General features: G+C 40.3%; 2 protein-coding genes across 5 annotated transcripts in view; both read left to right on the top strand.

Moving 5' to 3' along the window:
* Positions 1 to 14,821, top strand: part of LOC307043702 (single-stranded DNA-binding protein 2) — a 55,401-nt gene extending 40,580 nt beyond the window's left edge. For 2 of the 4 annotated variants that reach the window (XM_079688403.1, XM_079688404.1), the window contains exons 5-17: positions 7,242 to 7,331; positions 9,152 to 9,211; positions 9,326 to 9,389; positions 10,340 to 10,422; positions 10,507 to 10,574; positions 11,065 to 11,113; positions 11,210 to 11,245; positions 11,349 to 11,403; positions 11,778 to 11,848; positions 11,925 to 12,003; positions 12,089 to 12,117; positions 12,207 to 12,305; positions 12,967 to 14,821. In XM_079688403.1, coding sequence (XP_079544529.1) covers positions 7,242 to 7,331; positions 9,152 to 9,211; positions 9,326 to 9,389; positions 10,340 to 10,422; positions 10,507 to 10,574; positions 11,065 to 11,113; positions 11,210 to 11,245; positions 11,349 to 11,403; positions 11,778 to 11,848; positions 11,925 to 12,003; positions 12,089 to 12,117; positions 12,207 to 12,305; positions 12,967 to 12,996 — 813 coding nt within the window. In that variant the 3' untranslated portion in view covers positions 12,997 to 14,821. The remainder of the gene's footprint in view (positions 1 to 7,241; positions 7,332 to 9,151; positions 9,212 to 9,325; positions 9,390 to 10,339; positions 10,423 to 10,506; positions 10,575 to 11,064; positions 11,114 to 11,209; positions 11,246 to 11,348; positions 11,404 to 11,777; positions 11,849 to 11,924; positions 12,004 to 12,088; positions 12,118 to 12,206; positions 12,306 to 12,966) is intronic. The other 2 variants (XR_013809430.1, XM_079688405.1) reach the window with 2 other exon arrangements.
* Positions 14,822 to 15,833: 1,012 nt separating this feature from the next.
* LOC307045034 (uncharacterized protein) lies at positions 15,834 to 17,236 on the top strand. The gene is made up of 6 exons (XM_079690503.1): positions 15,834 to 16,063; positions 16,221 to 16,363; positions 16,454 to 16,518; positions 16,608 to 16,742; positions 16,829 to 16,927; positions 17,004 to 17,236. Exons 1-6 carry the CDS (start codon positions 15,959 to 15,961, stop codon positions 17,057 to 17,059), a joined length of 603 nt encoding a protein of 200 aa, XP_079546629.1. The 5' UTR covers positions 15,834 to 15,958; the 3' UTR covers positions 17,060 to 17,236.
* Positions 17,237 to 18,076: the final 840 nt, after the last annotated feature.

Genomic DNA, 18,076 nt, shown 5'->3' with positions numbered 1-18,076 from the left:
TTACTGGTGTGGCATATGGCGTGTTTGGGTTAGGGGAGAAGAAAGAAATGTCTTTGAAATGCCAGAGGGGGATTTTAAGCCTATCTGCCTTGAAATTAAAAAGTGAGTTTGGCTCAGGATTGGACAATGGAGCGTGTTGATCTGCCTCTGGTCACTACGGGAGACTTTGAACAATACATGGATAAAAGAAGAGACACATTTCTTCTTTTATCTGTCTCTCTTACTTCTGTTCTGCCTTTTTTCGTTACAACCATGAGTTATAGTCTATAGACGCACTCTAGTTATGGATTTGACAGTGACTGACAGGCTACAAGTTATTTTCTGAGCGTACACACTAATGCGGAAACTAATCTTCTTATTCTCTTTCCGCTCTCTTAAATGTGAGCATACGAATGCCTTTTTGCTTGGTACTGTGTGTGTGTGTGTGTGTGTGTGTGTGTGTGTGTGTGTGTGTGTGTGTGTGTGTGTGTGTGTGTATGTGTGTGTGTGTGTGTGTGTGTGTGTGTGTGTGTGTGTGTGTGTGTGTGTGTGTGTGTGTGTGTGCGTGCGTGCGTGCGTGCGTGCGTGCGTGCGTGCGTGCGTGCGTGCGTGCGTGCGTGCGTGCGTGCGTGCGTGTGTATTTGTTTGTGTGTTCGTGTGCGTGCATCTCTTTTTTCCACCCCCCACCTCCCCTGTTCAGGAAGTGGACTAATGGCATTTGAGAGGATGGAGGGAGTGGGAAAGAGGGAGGAGGGTTGGAGTTCCTTCCTGTGTGGTGTGTCATTTGTAGATCCTGTTGTACTGCGTGTGGCCTTGAGACACAGTGGTAACCCTTTAACACGCCACTATTGTGGGGATTATTGGACATTTCACAGAGCAAAACAGTTATTTGATACATTTTGAAAATCATCAATTATCTACAAAGTAAGTAAGAAGGTAAACATTTGTCCCCACTCTCTGTAAAGTAGTTAACAGGATAAGGCTTGTGTTAACCTATTCTGCAATTGTATTTAAATAACGAATACCAGTAATCTGTCTCCCAATTTTTAGATTGACTTGTCTGCCTGTGGTTCTTAACTCCAAGCCCACTCATCCCTACTTAACATATATCATACATCTTGAAATATTGTTCACAATTGTATAGTTTTCTTTTTAAAAGATGCTAAGACATTTCTTTATAACAGGGGTAGCAAATCCAAAATGTATAAAATACACAAAACAAAAAAGGAAATGTAATTAAAAGAACCTACCCTATGCATAAACGAAACCTCAATCATAGCGAACCCTATCTACTTACTACAACTCTATATCTATCTAACACCCCTCCTCCCCCCTCCCCCACAATTAATATCGACCAATCACGTTGTGGCTTGATTTGCGGGACCAGCGTTGCAGTCGGGAAGAAAAGTAATGTGGCACCTCCCCGCTGATTTTCCTTCTGGCAGAATCTACACATCAGCCCCATTGAACAGCCTATCATGCCAGCCGATACCACACATGAGGGGCAGAGTTTTACTGTGTGTGTGTTGCAACTTGCATATATATTTAATGCACTTGACGCACACATACACATGGCGTAATTTCCTTAAAAAAAACAGTTTAAAAGGGGAGTGATTAGTCAAATATGCATAAATGAAAAGATAGAATGCTAACTAAGTAACATAAGATAAGAATAAACAAGTTGAAATGATTTGTTATTGGTTCTGATCATATCCTAAAGATGTTTGGATTATTGAAAAGTATACAACTCCCTTTCATATGAGTGTTGAGAGCTGTATCCATCAATTCATTTTGTGCTCCAGATTGATGCATTTCACTTCAACATTTAAAAAAAAATTCCCCTGGAGGATGTGAGGTCCCCCCCCAAAATAAAGCAGGTTAAAATAATTAAATTGCATACATGTTATTTTAGTAAACAGTGAAAACGGGTCCCACAGACCCAAACAGCACACAAAGGTTAAAGGTAAGCATATAATAATGTTAAAATGTGCTAAATATATATAGTGCAAAAAACAAAAAAAAGAGGAGTAAAAGTAGCCCCCGACTTGTTTTATTTTTTTAAAGTAGCCCTCGTCCTAAAAAAGGTTGGTGACCCCTGCTTTATAACAATATGCACATCACACAAAGTATGGAAATACTAATTTTTCATCTATATCTATCTATACAAATATACCTTTGGTTGTGAGTATTTACTGCAGCAGCTAGGGAAGGGTTTGTAGGATTTGTTGAAAAGAGAAATATAGAACATAACCAGACCTATCTTTGAGGTCTACTTTCATTTGTTGCATGAGAACACTTTTGTGTAGGGTGGTATATATTTATTTTGTAAAACTACAGAGCTAATTATAAAAAATAAAAAAAGTATTCCTGTGAGAGACAGAGGTGGTAAAAAAGACAACGGGCGATGCAGGTTGAGACAGTGTCAGCGAGGGAGAGATAAACAGACAGACGGAGAGAAAAGGGGAAGATAGACACAGACAGCCTTTTGAGATTCCACTCACGCATCTCTGAGTGTCTCTCGGTCTCTGAAGAATTGAATGAAAATGACTCCCCACCTTCTCACACACACACACACACACACACACACACACACACACACACACACACACACACACACACACACACACAAGCGCATTACGAGCAGACATTAGCCACGAACACAATCAGTAAACATATAGGGATGAAAGAGTCTGCAAGTTATCTCATTAAGTATTATTACTGAGCCCTTTAGTGTGATGCGATTAAGAAACTCTGATTAGGTTGTAAAGTAGCGAAGTGCAGTGTAAATGTACTACCTCTCAATGTCTTCCTTCAACTGTTTTTGTATTTGAACTTTACAAAATGTGTTTTCAATCTACAACATATGGTACATGGTTTTTTGTATCCATTATGAGCCAATAGCAAGTGCATGTGAATGTCTTCTTTCTTTGTACGCATATTCAATATCTTGGTAATCCTTTACCACCTAAAAAAAATGTTGGAAAGAAATTCCTTCAAACAAACCCATGAACACTGGAGATATAAAAACACTTGACCATGGTTTAGACCGTGGACATCAGTCTCTGTTGACACATCAAATGATTCCCCTCATTTGTGGATACCTCGTGTTTGTGGATGGCAGTGTACTTTGGGGATGTTACAGTGCTAAGGACTGAATCTGTTGTTGTGTGTGTCTGGTGTACTGTAGAGTTCTCCTGCAGGGGGGTGGTTTGAATAATTTATGCAACAGATGAGTTTGCCAGGAGATGCAGGTGTTCAGCTGAGGACATGCAGGGCCGATGCAAAGTCTCAGGTTTCATCACAAACCCCTTTTGGGTACAACGCCATCGACTACGGATGTAGGGATCATTGTACACAACAAACCACAAAGAGCAAATCATTGAACGGTTTGATCACTCTTGAAACCAAATGATAGAAACAGTGAAGAAAACAGAGAATAAAGGGAGAAGGAACTACAATGTAAAACAGAAAAGCAGATAATTAAGCTGGTATAAAGAGAGCATTCAGATATTTCATATTAGATTGAATATTTCAACCTGCTTTAAACAAAACATTTTATTAAAAGTAGTTCATAGAAATTACGTGAGTTTCTGAAATCATTTGGGTCTTACAATTGGTTCTCGATTTTAATCTGCAACCATCCATAGGCTATAGGTCAAGTGCAATAAATAAATGATCAGCAACACTGTTTATGCTTTAAGAAAGGTATACATTCTCACCACACGATTCATTGTTGTAAACAATAATGTGTACTATCAAACAATGTGTTAATGTGTAAAACCACCAGCTGAACAGCTCATTGCCCCTCTCACTCGGCCTCGTCACAGAAGTGTTAAAGCTGATCTGAGAGGAGTATAAATGATGGACTCACTAACAGTGGGAAACAGTGTGTGTGCGGTTGATGTTTGCGAAGGTTAAGTGCTGGAATATGTTGATCTTTGCTGTGAATCAGTATTTAAAAATAACTGGCTAACAGGAATTCATTGTGTCTAATCCAGAGTCATTTAGACTAGTATAATAACAGACATTTAAAGGTGGAGTAGGTAAGTTTGAGAAACCAGCTCGAGATACACTTTTTGTTATATTCCATGGAATGCTCTTAACATCCCGATAGCAATGAATATCTGAAGTGCTTTGACAAAAAATACATAAAAACATTTCATCTGTGGAAGCCGCGGCGCTGTAAAAAGCACGACCAATCATCTGAGCCGGCCCGGCTAAAGTAACTGGATGGCCTACCTGCCTGCCAGCCTTCCATCTGTGCACAAACTTATCTCGTACCCTCATTGGTCATGTGCGCGTTCGTGTGTGTTGGAGGAGGGGCTCTGTAAGGAAGTGGCAGATTTTTTCCGGCTGTGTATTTTCAAAGTCTAGCGCACTCGAGCTGGTTTCTCCAAAATTACCTAGCCCACCTTTAACATTAACTTTCCGGTCACTATGTTAAAGCTAAATCAAGATAATTGCACCAATCTGCAAACAAAATTATGAACAGCCATGAGAGGAGTCGTTTTTGAATAGGGGAGGTACAGTTAAGGTCTAAGCATATCAGCATGTTTAATCCAACTGTTATCAACAGTTACACAAAATCGTTACCATTAGGACAAACATTAAATGTTGCTTAAATCTTTCTCTTTTACTATCTATAAGTCAGCAGATAAAGGTAGTTAGTGAAACCAAGAGGCATGAGCATGTATTGAAATAAGCACCAGTTTTCCAGTCTTTAAAGATACCAGGTGTGTATGAGTCTGCACATCCTTAAGCTCTATTGACTGCTTGCCACTTTGAATGAATATTGTAATCTTGTCAGTCAGTCCAATTGAACTGAGTTTAGGGAGCATTATCTCAGTGCTTGGGTATATAGTAACACCCCTCTCCGACCCACTGGGAGTGCACTCTTGATTGAGTAACTCACATGTATTATTGTAGGAATTGAAGGTCTGGTTGGACCGATTTTATTTATAAACGACTGTTTGTGATGAGGTTCAGGATTGTGCTAATCACTGGAAAATGACCTCACAAACCATACATAAAGGAAATGCACAGTGCCAGTGTGAGACACTTTTTTTCTACTTTGAAGCCAGATTTTGTTATGTTTCAGACACATTCAGGCCAGCTTGTTTCCTCCGGTTTCTCATCCCTGTGCTTAGTTAAGCCAACCAACTGCTGGCGGTAGCTTCAAAATAATCAAACCAACATAAAATTGGGTAATTTTATCTCACTTTTGCCAAGAAAGCAAATAACTATTTTTCACAAAATGTTTAGAACTACAAAAGCTGCCCAAATGTTAACCAAGCATCAGTGTGCAAACCATGTGATTTGCCCAACCATGGTATCTTGAGAAGCAACTTGGAAAGAAACGTCCACAGGCTTTTGAATCAATGTGATTCACCTCAGATGTTTCTAATCTCATTTGGATCTAGTTTGTCATAATCAAAAGAGGCCGTCAGCACCAGAGGAGTTGGTGTTGTTCCCAGCGTTGTTTGTGTTTTTCGAAGGATGAGGGTGGTGCTGGTTTTGGGGCAGATATATCCTGATGTTTTTTTTTCCTGTTTTTTTCTTGTTGCTGTATTTGGAAAATGCTGCTTTGTCAGCAGGTCAGGTAGATGTTTTTCCCTCCCCCAGTTTTCCTTTTCCCACACAAACAAACATTAAGTGCACTCCCATAGACACACGCACACACACGCACAAACACACACACACACACACACACACACACACACACACACACACATACACACACACACACACACACACACACACACACACACACACACACACACACACACACACATATATGCACACTCGTAATCTCTGCTTTGTCCTCCTTTCTCCTCTTTCGCTCCCTCTCTCTCTCCCCCTTCTCTGTGAGGGAAGGCAAACTCAGCAGACCTCCAGGCTGCCAGGGAGCAAAGGCATTCTGGGTAATCCAGGTTGCAGAAAGGAGCAGGGAGAGAGGGAAAACACTCTCAAATTCACTGGTTTCATTGCTTTAACACCGAGATACAATATCCATCCTTACATTCAGCTGCTGAGTCAAGTACGAGCTCCGTTTGCAGCAGAATATGGAATCAAAGAGCTGCACCCTTTGCCCTGTTGCCGAACATGAACGTTTGGGAACATGAACGACAATGAGGGAGGCCGGGGGGGGGTAGCGAAGAGGAGGATACAGGAGTGTCGTCAGCCGGCTTTTATCTCAGCTCTGATTAAACCTCGTTCCTGTCTGACCTAAAAAGTCAGCTGGCGGAAACTTCAGAGACTGTGGGTGAATTTCACTGAAGCTCCTTACACCAAGCCAATGCCTTTAGAGAGAGAGAGAGAGAGAGAGAGAGCAAAGTGACAGGGGAGATCAGACAAAATAGGACAAAGAGTGGGCAGATACTTTAAAAAGAAATGTGTGCAGAGTCAGACATGCTGTCAGTATGTGCTCACTGTTCACACATTATCCTTTATGTGGATGTATACTCTCATCAATTTACTGGTTATTTGGTCTGTAAATATCATGAGGAAGAGGCCGGAGCTGGGTGGTAACTTTGTGTTAGTTAGTTAGTTAGTTAGTAGTACAATGCCTCAGGAAGTAGGCAGAGGCTGCGATGTGCCAGAACCACCCGTCTGGGAAAGCACAACAAAAAAAACAAGGTTTAAAAATAAACGTGACGGGCATGGCAGGGTATCTGCAGAAACCGGAAATATCCCACTGAGGAACAGACAGCAAGTGAGACATGTGGGAAGATACTTGTATTGTTTCCTTAGTGGCATGTTTGGAAGAGGTACTGTACTGTACGGACTGAAAATATACTTTAAGTGTCAGAATTCAAAGTGTAGTCCTCATAATGCAAACACAATGCCCCTTACTCATATGTAAAGTTATTGGATCATTTATATTGCATTGATACTGGTGGTGAGTTAGAGCCTTTGCAGTTTTAACTTTTTCATATTATATTAGGTAGAACTTTTTTTTAACAATGCCTCATATTTGATAAACTCATCACATATAACCTTACTCTGCAAAGAAACTAGAGTGTATATTAAATAGCTGAGTTAAATGTGCAATATTATTGAAAAGTGCAGAGGAAGTAGGAATATACTAAAGTATGTAAAGGAACCGCTCGTAATCTTGTTATCAAACTTCCCCCGGGGATTCAGATTGTGATATATAGAATGTGCTCACTGTAAATACTACATGTAACTTAATGTTGTTACTTTCAGCCACTGCTTCGAGCTGAGACTTATTTCTCTTTCTTTGTGTGTGTTTCGTCTCTCAGAGTGCTGCAGCGGCTCCCAGCCCGGTCCTCGGGAGCCTTCCCCCAGGAGAGGGCATGCCAGTGGGACCAGTCCCTCCAGGGTTCTTTCAGGTAAATGGTGCACACACACGCACACACACACACACACACACACACACACACACACACACACACACACACACACACACACACACACACACACACCAACAAAAAAACTGAAAGTGGGGAGAAAAAGATTTGGGTGTTTACGCCACTTACAGGTTCCATAGGGACTTGGCTTGGCAACTGGAAGGTCACCAGTTCAAGTCCCGGAAAGACCAAGTGCTACTGAGGTGTCCCGTTCCCTACACTGTTCCCCGGGCGCCACACATAATGGCAGCCCACTGATCCTAACACTAGGATGGGATTTCGTTACATATACCTGTACTACGTAATGACAACAAGTTGAATCTTAAATAGGTAAAATACATACAGTAATACTTTTATTTCCATATGTGAGTATTTCGTTCATGATGTTGTTCCTCAAAGATCTCACTCACTTAACTGTATGTGTTATTGTACAATATTGTACTCTGTGAATAATCATCATTCATCTGTGTGTGGGAGCACCAGTGTGTGTTTTCTAAAAAGCGGAGAGAAAAGAGTCTGACAGGAGAAATAAATGTCTCGCTAACAAAAAAGTCACACATGCAGCTTGGCCCCAGATCCTCTCTGTTCTCCATCAGAAGGGCTCTGCCAGTCGCACATTGATTAACCGACATGATCAGTCAAACTCAGACGCTCGCATCTGACACGCAGATCAATATCCTTCATAGGCATTTCTCGACTCCGCTTTCAAAAAAACTCCAAACATCCTTTCCACTCTCCTTCTGAAGATCAATTCATCTTTGGAGACAAGGCCTTGTCGAGACCTATCGGTTACTGAAACTCAACATTTACCAGATTCCCCGGTCGTCTGTCAGGCTCCATAAACTGATTTGCATTTCAACACGATGTAGAATATCATCTAAAGCAAGCTGAATTTCACTAACAAAAATACATGAGGATCTCAAACAAAGCATACTCAATATTATATCCACATTTTTTTACTTCAACTTCATTCATTTATGCATTCATTAGGAACTTTCTCTGTAAATTGCTTTTATTTCTTCATGCAAGTATGAAAACAAATGGTAAGCTACTATAGTACTTTAATAGACTTAAAGCAGTGTAGTTGTGTATCTGGGAGATGAGAAGAGGTGTAATGAGGAATAAAGACCCTGATGAAAACAAGTGGACCATTGCTCTCTAGTGGCAGGTTGTTGCGTTGCTTCTCTTACTCTGCAGGCCTTTCTGACCACAGTGGCATCAGCTCAGCCAACATAGCAGAAGCATTGCTACTGTCTGTGGTGAGGACAAACGAAAACCCACTCCCAGCTGCAAAAGAGATTCTCACACCCGCTGCCAAACACTTTACACATACGCTGACATCATTATTAACCGACCGCCGCTTTTATTATCCCATTCTTTTTCCATAAATACAATCCAATGAAAGTGTGGTTGGCTTCCTGAACTGACTGTCATGGAACTGTTGTTAAAGGAAAAGTGCTGTGGTCGTTTTTCTGTTTTGAACAATGACTCTTCATAGTGGTGCTTCATACTGTTTATACACAGCTTTTGTTTGTGTGAATGGTTTTTTTTAGAAATAAGCTATGATTCATTTTCTTGAAAATAAGGGCCTTTTATTTTGTCATATTTGGTTGCATCTCTTAATTTTGTTATTTCAATAAAGGTTTATTGATATAGATGTATTACCATTATATTCTCCTGTCTTAAGTATGTAGCGTTAGACATACAGACTCATGAAGACTCAGCAGAGTGTGTATTTTTTTGGTTGTGAGATAAATAACCCAGAGTAACTGAACATGCATTTATTCTGTCATTTCTTCCAGCCGTTTATGTCACCTCGATATCCCGGAGGACCCAGACCAACTCTCAGATTACCCAACCAGGTAAGAGCCACACTGACCCCTGCAGGCAGCAGACGGTACTGCGAATAGTGGAAATGGAAAGTGTTTGTGTGACTGTCACTATAATGCTGGTGACGCCTCCTCCTCCCTCTGTAGGGACTGGGAGTCCCAGGCAGCCAGTCCATGTTACCGAGTGGAATGGACCCCACAAGACTGCAAGGTATGCAAACACAACCTGTATAATAAATATATTGCTGAGTCACTCATAACCCATTTACTCAAAGGACATCATTATTTTATCTTTTTCTTTTAAACCAAAAGTATTTTTCTGTGGACACACAACTTGGTAAAGCCCTTAAAAACTGACATCCTAGAACTCTTAACAAGTAAAGCTGCATGAAGTGGTGCTTTGACCTAAATGCTAATGTTGTCTCGCTCACAATGACCGTTTTTGGCCAAGTTTTACTTGATAATTGCTCGATAAAACCTTAAATTCTGCAACAAAATCACAAATGTCATCATCACACCATTGGTGCTCTGGTGGAAAATGTTAGGTGTCACCAAGTCATTAAAAAATATGGAAATACATTCAGTCATCTTCAAGATGTTCCACAAAAGAAAACAGAACGAACAACCTGATTGTGGGACTGTATGATCATTTACTAGTAAAGATCCATTCTGGTACTTTGGCAGATTTTTTCATAGGCAAGAGCTGTATTAGTCTGTGGCCACACTGACACTTGTAGGGTGAGTTTATTTGAAGTTAAGTCTTTTAATTGAGAGTAATACACAGATATCTGTTTATCTTTAAGTACACCCCTATTCACACAAACTACTCACTCCTTCAGAGAACACATATACATGATGCGCATATTAAAAAACCTAACTTACTGTTAAACTGCTGCAACTAAACCTGAACTTGTAAATGTTACATTTAGACACACTTCTAAAAATCACAGACAGGGAATGTATGTCCTCTCAAGGTTTTGAAACACAGTAGTGATCAGACAAATGTGTGAAATACATGACATGAACATGCTTGATGAGAGATAGAGTTAAAAACACATACACATGGCCCAAAATAGCTGACTGAAGAATATAAAAGTCATCCAACGTGGATACAGTGCTCTGGAACAAACTGATGACTGATTGTAGTTTCGTATGTTTCAGGACATCCAGGTATGGGAGGTCCGATGCAGCGGATGACACCGCCCAGAGGCATGGTACCGCTCGGGCCCCAGGTATGGGACATGGTAATCTTTAGGGAAATGTACAAAGAATTGGCTCTGGTAGTTCTCGTAAACATAACTAAGGATGTCTGATATCTGCTTCTTAAGGGCTATGGAGGTGGGATGAGACCACCACTGAACGCCCTGGTTGGTCCTGGGATGCCAGGCATGAACATGTGAGTGGTATCAACATAATATTTCTGCACACACTCAATGTAATCCAAATTACCTTCTCACAGCTGTCTCAATTAGAAGGACAACATTAAACTGCAAATATCCTGAATCTCTCACTACATTAGATGTGTTTAATTACAACTTTACTCTAATGTTTTGGGAGTAAGGGGTTTGTAAGTTGAGCTAGAAGACAGCTTTCCTCTATTTCGTCTTTTTTACCCTGTTCCCTTTACCTCTCTGGCATCAGGCGGACATGTTGTTGCCAACTTTGCCCAAATTAATTGGTAACAAAGAGGCTTGCCAAAAGCCGATGAATAAAGTGTATTATTGTGTGTGTGTGTGTGTGTGTGTGTGTGTGTGTGTGTGTGTGTGTGTGTGTGTGTGTGTGTGTGTGTGTGTGTGTGTGTGTGTGTGTGTGTGTGTGTGTGTGTGTGTGTGTGTGTGTGTGTGTGTGTGTGTGTGTGTGTGTGTGTGTGTGTATGTGTGTTCCAGGGGACCGGGTGGGGGCAGACCTTGGCCAAATCCTCCTAACTCCAATTCGGTAAGTGACCTGACACCAAAAAAGACACCAAACCAAAAAAAAGTTACTTCATTTCTTTCATGATTACCCTTTGTTTTTTTTGACCCCCTCCTACAGACCCCCTACTCTTCTGCATCTCCAGGGAATTATGTGGTATGCATGTTTGAGTTTAAACTGTCATTGTTCACTAGCTGTACACGTTGAAAGTCATTGCTTTATGAATGGAACTTATGGAAACCAAAACTCTCATTTCTAGGGACCACCAGGAGGAGGGGGGGCACCTGGGACCCCAATAATGCCAAGTCCAGCAGGCAAGATCTGTGTGTGTGTGTTTGAGTGTGTGTTTGAGTGTGTGTCTATATCTGAACTCATACATACAGCTCTGGAAATTAAGAGACCACTGCAGCATTATCAGTTTCTCTGGTTTTACTATTTATAAGTATGTGTTAAATAATGAAATAAAATAATGTTTTTTGATATTATTCTAAAATATAACTACTGAGTTATTCTAATATATAACTGACAGCATTTATCTGTGTTGGAATTCAACAGACACTGGAATGGAATGGTTGCCATACATGTAGAGATTGAGATTTAAGTAAAACTTGGAGTGGTCTCTTGATGTTTTCGAGAGCTGTACGTTGGTGCTCTTTCAAACTCATTGTTTTTCTGTTCATTACATCAGATTCAACCAACTCTGGCGACAACATGTACACGATGATAAACACAGTCCCTCCAGGTGGAAGCCGACCAAACGTAAGACATTCCTCTCTCATCACATATCTGAGTGTTTGGTAGAGTGTGTGTATGTATCTAATAGTTTTCCCCTCAGTTCCCTATGGGTGCTGGTGGCGACGGTCCATTAGGGGGGATGGCTGGGATGGAGCCCCATCACATGAATGGATCACTAGGTACAGGAATAAGTCGTTTGTACAGTATGTGCCGTATTGACACGAAGTCTCCAGTTATAATTTTACAATGTGTTCCCTCTTTTAGGGTCAGGTGATATGGACAGCCTCCCTAAGGTGAGCTAATATATTTATCTACTTTAAAAGACAATTGCAGTGTAAATATTTGATCATTTAATAGCATACCATTACCATTTGTTTTAAAGAACTCTCCTGGTAACCTTAGCATGAGTAACCAGCCCGGGACCCCCAGGGAGGATGGAGAGATGGGAGGAAACTTCCTAAACCCTTTTCAGAATGAAAGTGTAAGTCAATTATCATCTACTATATGTGGAGATTAAAGGATATTAGGTAGCAAGAGCTCAAAACGTAATATACTGTAACTAGTAACTAAACTGTAGAAATATAGGAGCAATGTAAGGGGGATTTATTGGAATATACTATTTATAACTATTTTTCAATAGTTTATAATCACCTGAGACTAATAATCATAGTTTCTTTACTTTAGAATAAACCCTTCATATCTACATTCCTCACAGAGTCCACCTTGTTTCTACAGTAGCCCTGAAAGGACAAACCTCAACACTGGATTAAGACGGAGCCACATATTTAGTTTGTCCTGTTTGGGAAAGAAGGGGTTATCGTGGGTGTATCCAGTTGTTTGCAATCTGCCACAACCCCATTAAATGCCATACTGGATAGTTAATTTAACGATGTACTTAATAGTTACAGTGTAGAATGTTTTTTTGACCATCAGCTACCTTAAATCCAATTAAAATAGGTTTACTTGGAATGGGAGCAAATCACAAATGCATGACTCGCATAAATTTGACTATGTCTTATAATTGTTGGACTTAATCCATAACATTGTGGAAGGATTTCTGATTCAGCATACTTACTAACCGTGCAAAATGTTCCTACACACGCACTCACACATACTTGTTTCCCCTCATCTTATCTCTGCAGTATTCTCCAAACATGACGATGAGTGTGTGAAGGCTCTGAAGCAGGTTCGGTTCAGCCGCCCATCATGCTGGGGTGCATCAGTGAAAAGCAGCGGGACAGGATGTGATGTCATCTAGGCCAGTGACTCTTCCTCCACCACAACCTGCCATGTCAGGCAGTCGCCCCCCGCTCCGTCCTCCTACTAACCCCCGACCCCCCCCCCCCTCCATCGTTTCTGTCCACGTCTCTTCTCTCCCGTTTCTTCTCCAGTTTGAAGTGGGGACTGCTACATTCATCAGTTCTTCCTCTGCAACTATGAGACTGTACAAAGGAACCAAATTGAAAGCCCTGGAGGAGAACTCTTTGTATATTTGCATACAGCGTGAATGAGACTGTGAACACACTCCTGTCTGCCTTTTGTTCATGCCCAAAAACAAATCAGTATCCTATTTATGCTAAGGTTTCAATGTTCAAGGATTTATAGAAACGTTTTGATTGATGGTCAAATGTAATCCAACTGGTGGTCCCATCTTTAGTCTTTTCTCGACAAATCGTTGGTCCGTTACTGAAAGACAATTGGAGATACATCACAATAACAAGGTTTATTTAAGGCATGTGCAGAAATCTGTCTTAATATTCAGCTTTTGTGGTTTTCAAATGTGTTCAGACCACTTCCATTGTGTTTTATGTTTTGTACTAAAATTCGTTTTGCTAGTTATACTCCCAAACTCAGCCATAATTGTTAAAAATGTGATATCTCTTCAAAATCTAAATTGGAAGTAACATCGTGTGGTTATTGAAAAAAACACTTTTGTTTGAGGCTTGAAGCAAGACTGTAACTTTTGTTGAACACAAGACCATGTGGGGCGATAGAAACCAAATGATTCTAATTGAGAGAAATATTGTGTTACTTCCTCTTTCCAAAAGTATGTTATAATGCTGTGAGAGCAGTAGAGATAACACTGGGTACAAAGGTTTATACCCACTAACACAAAGTGATTTTTAAAAATATAATAAAGTGATGCATCTTTCTTTATCAAGCGATTAAGCTCTGTTTCCATTTGACGGTGTTGGCAGTTTCCTATTGGGCATTTTTACATCCCGTTGAGTGCACAGGACAAAAGTTCGATTTTTTTATTTGACTATATTATATAACAAATGAGGACACTGAACCCGTCATGTGATTTGATTTTTATTTGCTGGTGCCTGTGTTATCTGTAGTTCTTTGAACCTTTCTCCTAATGATTCATCAATTGACTTTCATGAGTGGACTTACAAAGAGAGATGACCAGTATGAAAGGTGAACTGTTTGACACACGTTTATTAAGTCACACTGGTTCTCTATTTCCATCCGGATTAACTGTGATCTCAGTGTGATGTGAAAGGTTGGTTGGTACAGAAAGCTAAATAAGCTTGTTTTTAATCAATGTTTTCAACTTTTTCACCGCCCAAGATGTATAATCATCATACAAAAGGTCGATATGCCTGTGAACATTTCCCTCTCCCTACTGCATAGTGTACAGCTCCCAAATGTAGCTCCTCTTCTCTTGTATGTGTATTTGATATTATTATTATTATTACTATTATTATTATTATTTAAACAAATCTGGAGAGGAGGGATGGACTGCTGGTGCACCATCACAACTGAACAGAAATATTTTTATTTAGTCACTTATGTTAGATTGAAGCCATAAGTGGGAGTGCAAGATGATGCATTTGTAAATTGGATCATTTGTTCTGTTTTGTGGCAGTATGTGGGACTCCATTAGTGATGTGTTAATTTTCTCTTTTTTATTCTTGTATTATGTTTTTGTAAATACACAGAGAATAATTTCATGGGTTTTGAATATGCTAGTATAAATCTTCTCTTCCCTTATTCAAAGTGTCGCTCTCTATTTGTTTGGACTGTGTGTATCATTGACTGGTGTAATTCCAAGGTTTGCAGACAAGGTGATCCAAAGTCATGCCTCTCTAAGTTGTGTGGTTCTGCTCCATGTGTTGCACGGAACAGCAGTGTGAGTACACTATATAAGAGTGAACACTAGGGGAAACGCAAGCTCCCTCCCTATTAACCACCCTAGCTCATTTAAGCCAATGCCCTTGAGCAACGAAGCTTGACAGACTCCTAGTGTGAACTGAATGAACTTGATAGGGCTCCTGCAAAAGTCAGCATAGGACAAATCATAAGCATAGCAAACGAGCATGTAACATGCGCAGTAACAGCCTTTTCCTAAATGTATTTAAAATAAACCGTAGCCATCTTTTACCTTGAACACATAGTGAAATAAGAGCCTACTGTAATATAGTATCCACATTGTTATACTGGCAGTACATGCTCATTAACAGTACAATCTTATAGGTCAGAGAGTTCAAAAGAATAATTCCTGAAACAGCACAAGCATAGATGTGTACTTATTTACTGCCTTTAAATGTAATATAACTGTAACACTGCCTTGTCAACACTGTTTAGATTAGTCCCATATATATATGTATTTACTGACTGGTATTTGCATTTTCCATGAGAACAACTCCCTGTCTTCAAACACAGAGGAAGACTGACGGGAGGAATAATTCCTCACCAGAAGACAGTAGAAGAAAGTGTGAGTGAGCCTTTGCCAGAACCACAAAGAAGACCTCAGTATTTCTCTTGTATGACACGATAATAAAACTTATTACAAACATAAATATATAACAAACATTCACATTAACTATCATCCCTATCTTCTGCGTAAAAAAAACAAGCAGAGATCAGCAAACATCAGTGATGCCAAAATACTGTCAATATGCTCTTTGGTCACTACAGGGATGCAAATTGTTACATAACTTCCCAAACATACTGTCGCCCGCCCACCTCGTGTCCTTATTTATCACCAAAAACTCTCTCTCTCCTGCTCTGTCTCTGTCTCTGTCTCACCCATAGTTATGTAACGTCCCCTATATTAGTCTTAAGTCTAGCATATGCTGTGCTCATAGTGTTGCAGTCTCCTATTGGCTGTGATTTTGACTTCTAATCATGTCTGTTCAGTTTTGTTTAGCTCTGCTGGCTCTCTCCTCCCTGACTGCAGCATCTGATCCAGTTTGTGAGGAGCTGCTGAAACCTCTGGAGGATCACAGCAAGGTACGTTGCTCACATGAGTAAACCTTAACCCCCAGTGTACTTTACATTATTATTCTATAGGGCTACACAACTGAAAACAGAAACGATTTATTTTGAGCTCAAACATGTCTGGGATGAGACTCGTTATTAAGCTAAAAACGTGTTCATTTGTGTCTAGGTTGCTGGGAAATGGATATTCCATGCTGGAGTATCAGACACTGGAGATCTCATGGGTGTTCTTAGAAATGTCAACAGCTCCTGGATCAAACTCACCCCCATACCTGGTAGTGAGGACATGACTCTACGCTGGGGAGACAAAATGTAACTGTTCATCACTAAATTACTTAATTTAGCAAATCAATCCATGAGGTAACTGCTTAGGCTTATGTCATATTTGTCTCTCCTTTCAAGAAATGAGAAATGTGTGTATGGAGGCATCAATTACACCTTCTCTGGAAACGACACCAAGGTGACATGTAAGTAAATCATGATTATAATCTGTGCTTAAACACACAGTTACTAGAAATGCATAACAACATGTTAATCTTCTGGCTATATCTCATAGTTAACTTTAACGACACTGAACACGTGCACACTGGGAGGCACCTGAGGAGCTGCAATGACTGCATCCTCTGGACCGACACCGCATTGAGGCCGGGCCAAGAGGAGGTCATAGCTGGCAGAAGCCTGTACATCTTCAGTGAGTTCACTGCTGTCTGTTACTTTCGGCTTGTATCCCTTCATTTGGTTGACTTTAACGTGTTTCTCTTCCTACCTGCCCTGCAGCAAGGACTGGGACATTGGATGACCTTGATCTGGAAGTTGTCAAGCAACAAGCTGCATGCCTCAAATTCCCCCCAGAATTCTTCTTTGGAGATGTCAAAGGTAAGATAGCAATTCATCACCACACACATGGCAGTAAGGAGAATATCGAAGCACTTATCAACTCTTTTTGCTTCAGACCTGTGCCCTGAAGAGGAACCAGCTGCCGCAGAAGTCAAGGAGGAAGAACAATAAAGACCTGAAGTTATTCCATGAAATAAATCTAATTTGAATTCAATATGCTCTGTTACACTCAAAGTACCACTTGTGTGTATCACAGATGTCTTGAAAGATGTAAGAGTAAACCATCTCAACGACTGTATTAAAGAGAACCGAATAAAGTGATTTCACATTGAATGTTCAACTCATAAATCCTGATGGACTGCACTTTTTCTTTCATGCAGGAAAAGCACAATGAAATATAACAATATGTTTGCATGTGAAAAGGGACCTTCTTGGATCCGATGAGAGAGAAATCAATCTATCCGGCCAAAGTCCATTCTTAGTTAGTTAAAAACTTTGGTCAGAGAAAAGCACAGGGTACAACTTCCATTCATGCACACTTGTTGTCCACCTCATCACTAGCCTTTTAATGTTGTCTATTGTTGTTGTGCAACTTGAAGGACGGAGAGAAACGTTTACATGGCTGTGAGAAACTTTAGCAGCCCTTTCAGAAGTTGTCCTGCACTGTGTGACTCCCTCCCTGAAGAAGAGATAGATGGTGGCGTTTTGTCTTATTTATTCACTCTCAATGTTTATTGCAACCTCCTCTTGCTGAATCTCACCATGCTCACTTTTAACCTGTGTGTGTCCAAACATTTACTGTGAAGTGTAATATCTTTCCCCGACTTAATATGGTTTTGGATTCAAAACATGGCGACTGAATAACGTCTTTGTGTGGGTTACATAGCGGGCTCCAGTTTTTATCTGTGCATCAAAAGAGAGTGGAACACACACATGGCACATACAGTTTAAATTACATAACCTCACCTCATTATGAGTTTGAGGGCTTGGAGCAAAAAGGGCTTAAGTGCCATGTTGGAAGAAAAGGACCATTATTTGGAGATGCAAAAAAGCCAAAAACGAAGAGCAACATTGAAACATTTTCCACGACAACATTCGTTTTACACAACAAACCTTTTATAAATGAGGCCATGAAATGCAATTGGTGATTTATTACCCAATATTGAGAAACAGATTTCTAAACAAATC

The sequence above is a fragment of the Notothenia rossii genome (assembly GCF_949606895.1).
Source record: "Notothenia rossii genome assembly, chromosome: 6".
In the NCBI taxonomy this organism is placed as follows: domain Eukaryota; kingdom Metazoa; phylum Chordata; class Actinopteri; order Perciformes; family Nototheniidae; genus Notothenia; species Notothenia rossii.
This window is presented reverse-complemented; position numbering and strand designations above follow the sequence as displayed.